This window comes from Microtus ochrogaster, linkage group LG7_11 (genome assembly GCF_000317375.1).
Source record: "Microtus ochrogaster isolate Prairie Vole_2 linkage group LG7_11, MicOch1.0, whole genome shotgun sequence".
Classification (NCBI taxonomy): Eukaryota; Metazoa; Chordata; class Mammalia; order Rodentia; family Cricetidae; genus Microtus; species Microtus ochrogaster.
In genome coordinates this window covers 17,159,752-17,163,924 of record NC_022032.1, presented here as the reverse complement: position 1 = coordinate 17,163,924, position 4,173 = coordinate 17,159,752, and the positions used below count along the sequence as shown (strand labels likewise).

The 4,173-nt window shown below is 42.0% G+C and overlaps 1 protein-coding gene across 1 annotated transcript in view; it reads right to left on the bottom strand.

Moving 5' to 3' along the window:
• Positions 1 to 3,647: 3,647 nt before the first annotated feature.
• Positions 3,648 to 4,173, bottom strand: part of LOC101982609 (vacuolar protein sorting-associated protein 29-like) — a 731-nt gene continuing 205 nt past the window's right edge. Inside the window, exons 2-3 of the mRNA XM_013351996.1 lie at positions 3,953 to 4,086; positions 3,648 to 3,724 (exon numbers count right to left, since the gene is read on the bottom strand). Coding sequence (XP_013207450.1) covers positions 3,648 to 3,724; positions 3,953 to 4,086 — 211 coding nt within the window. The remainder of the gene's footprint in view (positions 3,725 to 3,952; positions 4,087 to 4,173) is intronic.

The following is a 4,173-nucleotide window of genomic DNA, read 5'->3' as shown; positions in this document are numbered from 1 at the left end:
GCTGTGTTTTACTTTTTGGATCCCAGAGAATCTTCTAGAAAATAGGCCAACAAACTCCAGTCCAGGATTGAAATTTTGCCCCTTCTTATCTTATTGTGACAACATCCTCATTCCTTTTATTCTCTGCTTCTCACTTCAAGAAGGCTGAATAGTTTAAACAGACACGTGGGACCTGTTCAAGCCTATAGCTGACTCTGTACAAAACAATAATAATAATAGCTACTGTTTCTTCCCCACTTAAAGCAGTAGGATCCAGGGTAGAATGAGAAACAAGAAAAAAAAAGTAGCACTAACTCACATGTATGCCCAGCATTCACTGTGTACTGTGGACTATGCCCTTGCAGGCGTCATTACATTTCCCATTCACCGCTCCTGCCACTCCTGCGTAGGAAAGAAAGCAGGACTGTCTCACTTCGTTGCCTCTAACTCTTTTCATCAACTGCAACCAAACAGTAGGATTGCCCAGGTACTTTTTAAAATTGCAAACTTAAGCTTTCTGCAAATGCCTTTATTAGTATTTCATACCAGAGTTTGCAACTTAATAGCATTTGGCATGCGTTGCTTACTTTATTATTTATTTTTAATTAATTTGTTTTTTTGAGGTAGGGTTTCATGTAGTCCTGGTAGGGTTTTTTAACTCTATACCTGAGGATAACTTTGAACTTTGGACAGCCTGCCTCTACCTCCCACAGTGCTGGGGTTACAAGTGTTACTCTCACAGTCCTTTTATGCTCTGCTGGGGGTTGTACCGAGGGCCTCGTGCACTCTAGCTGAGCGTTCTACCAGCTGAGCCACGTCCCCGGTCCACGTTTGTTATTTTATATGCTTATGAACATTCTGTGCTATTAAGGCATATTTTTGGTATGTTTGTTTACTGATGTGTCCTGCGCGATTTAGTCTTGAATAGGGTCGCACCTTACTGAGTGTGCAGTCAGTGCTAGCAGTGAGGTCATGTAGCCCACTGGAGAGTTCCAGTCAGGCAGGTGTGTTGAGGGTTACAATTTATTTTCTTTTAGTCTAAGGTGTTAGTGTAAGTTAGTTAAGCTTTTTTGTAAAGTGAGTTGTAAACCTTTTTTCCCATTTATTCTTTTCTCATGCAGTGTATTCCTACCCCGGTTTCTCGGCTTCTCCCTCCACTCTTCCCAGTCTCACTGCCTACCCACACCTCCACCTTCCTGCTCCTCCCTTTCCCTTCATAAAAGAGCGGGGCTCTCAGGAATATCAGCCAAACATGGCATAACAAGATTCAAACCCCTTATATCAAGGCTGGACAAGGCAACCCAGTAGGAGGAAACAGGTCCCAAAAGCAGACAAGAATCAGAGACACCCCTACCCCTACTGTTTTGTTGTTGTTGCTGTTGTTTTGGTTTTTTCAAGCCAAGGTTTTTCTGTAGCTTTAGTGCCTGTCCTGGAACTAGCTCTTGTAGATTAGGTTAGTCTCGAACTCACAAGAGATCCACCTGCCTCTGCCTCCCTATCCCCTCTGTTATGAGTCCCACAAATACAGCATGCTAACAACCATAGCATAAATGTAGAGGACGTACCACGCAGACTCATACAAACTCCATGATTGCCAATTAAGTCTCTGAACCTTATGAACTCTGTTTAGTTGATTCTGTGCCCCAACGTGACACACGTTCTCTTTGTGTCCTTGACCTCTCTGGCTCCTACAATCCTTCTGCCCCCTGTTCAGCTTTTTGCCAGTCATTTTTGTTTCCTCCCTATATCCTCTGGGCTATCCAACTTCCCATTCTTGTGTCATCCAGGCACTGTCGTGCGTGGTGATTGGCCACTCCCACAAGTTCTGAGCCACCATTTCCCTAGCATATCCTGCAGGCAGGACTGGTCAAAGGTTTTGTAACTAAGTTGGTGTCCTTCCCCACCATTGGAAGCCTTGGCCAGTTCAGGCTCCATATTCCCCCATTACTAGATTTCTGCATCAACCCCAAATGCCCTCCAATTCCAGTACTCTCTCCTTCTTCCCTCCATCTGATCCTTCCTGTTCCCATCCCCACCCACCCGCCACTCCACCCACAAAATCTGTTCTAGTTCCTCTTCCCACCCAGGGAGATCATTGCATCCACCCCCCACTTGAGTCTTCCTTACCTACCCTCTCTGCATCTGTGGGTTGTAGCATGATTAGCATTGCCTTTACAACTAATACTGTTTTTGTCTTTCTGGGTCTGGGCTACCTCACTCAGGATGATTGTTCTATTTCTATCCATTTGCCTGAAAAGCTCATGGTGCCTTTTTTTTGGTTGGTTGGGTTTTTTGTTTTCGAAACAAGGTTTGTCTATGTAACAGCCCTGGCTCTCCTGAATCTAGTCTTTCTAGACCAGCTGGCCTTGAATGTTCACAGAGATCCACCTGCCTCTGTCTCACAAAGTTGGTTGGGTTTTTTTTGTTGTTGTTTGTTTGTTTGTTTGTTTTATTTTTTAAGACAGGGTTTCCCTGAAACAGCTCAGGCTGTCATAGAACTTATTTTGTATAAGAGACTGGCCTTGAATGCACAGATTTACTCCCCCTCCTGCCTCTCTGCTCTCCTGTCTTAGTATGAAAGGCAATATCATTTTTTTACAGCTGAGTAGTACCCCACTGAGTTCTCTGTATTTATTCTTAGGTTGAGGGATATCTAGGTTGTTTCCATTTCCAGTTTGTGACTGTTAGGCGTAAAGCTGCTATGAACATATTTGAGCAAGTGTCTTTGTGGTAGATAGGATAGAGCATCTTTTGGGTATATGTCCAAGAGTTGTATAGCTGGGTCTCAAGGTAGATCCATTCTCAGCTTTCTGAAAAAAACCCCATCTTGATATCCCTGGTGGTTGTTCCAGTTTGCACTCCTACCAGCATTGAGGAGTGATCCCTTTGCTCCACATCCTCAACAGCTTGAGCTGTCCCTTGTGTTACTGATCTTAGCTATTCTTTTTTTTGTTTGGTTTTGTTTTTCAAGACAGGGTTTCTATGTAGCTTGGGAGTCTGTCCTGGAAGTCACTCTGTAGACCAAAATGGCCTCAGACTCAAAGAAATCTGCCTGTCTATACCTCCTGAGTGCTGGGATTAAAGCGTGTGCCACCACCTCCCAGCTGACTTTAGCCATTCAGTAAGATGGAATCTTTGTTTGGATTTGTGTTTCCCTGATGGCTTTAGATGTTCAACATTTCTTTAATGTTTTAATGTGTTTCTCAGCCAATTTGAGATTCTTCTATTTTGAATTCCTCTGTTTAGATCTGTACCACATTTTTTTAAATGGAAGATAAACATTTATTAGTAGAGAAGAGAAAACATACAGAAATTCTGGATTCTTTCTCTTCATTCACTAGTTTTGTAATGAAGTCCAAATACCAACTAGGAAGGTATTTACAAGGATAAATTTTTCTTAATCACCCTGTAGTGTATGTATGGTGGACTTTTAATAGAAACCATATACTGCAAGCTAAGAATATTTTTATAGTTTACAAGAAGCTTAGAGCAACTGGTATTAAACAGAGGATACCTTTTAGTACAAAATATAAAAGTGACACAACTGTGTGTCTCTTAAGTGTTTAATTCATTTGAACAAGGAAATGGAAAAAAACAAATAATCAAGACAAGCCTAGCTTTAAGATTTTTTTTTTTTGTATTCACTTTGTATTTGTTCTACTTTCACATCATCTCCAATAAGCTGATAGATGTAAGTGACCACTGTAGAAGCCTGGATATCCATCAGGACAAATGACAAAATATTTGTTTCCAAGGAATTATATGCCCCAGTGGCAGAACCTGGGTTAATGTAGAATTTATTTTCATACTCAAATGCTTCAAATTTGTGTGTCCTGAGATAGGAATGTCCACATCCAACTGTCTCTGCAGCAGGGCCAAGCTAGCCATGTCTCGCCATGGAATAACTGGTGTCCACGGATCAAACTGATCTTGAACTGCCCCACAGTCACAGCCTTCTGTTTTGGGGAATTCAGATTCTCACTGAAGTCTTCTCTTACAATATGGATGTAGCCAGCCAGAGTCTTGAGATAGCCATAGCTCTCCTTGGTGCTAAGGTTCCTAGTGCAGAGAATGTTCTGGATTTTTCCTGGCACCAGGAGTTTTTTTTTTTGATAAGTGATTTTTTTTTTTTGGTGTTTTTTTTTCGAGACAGGGTTTCTCTGTGGTTTTGGAGCCTGTCCTGGAACTAGCTCT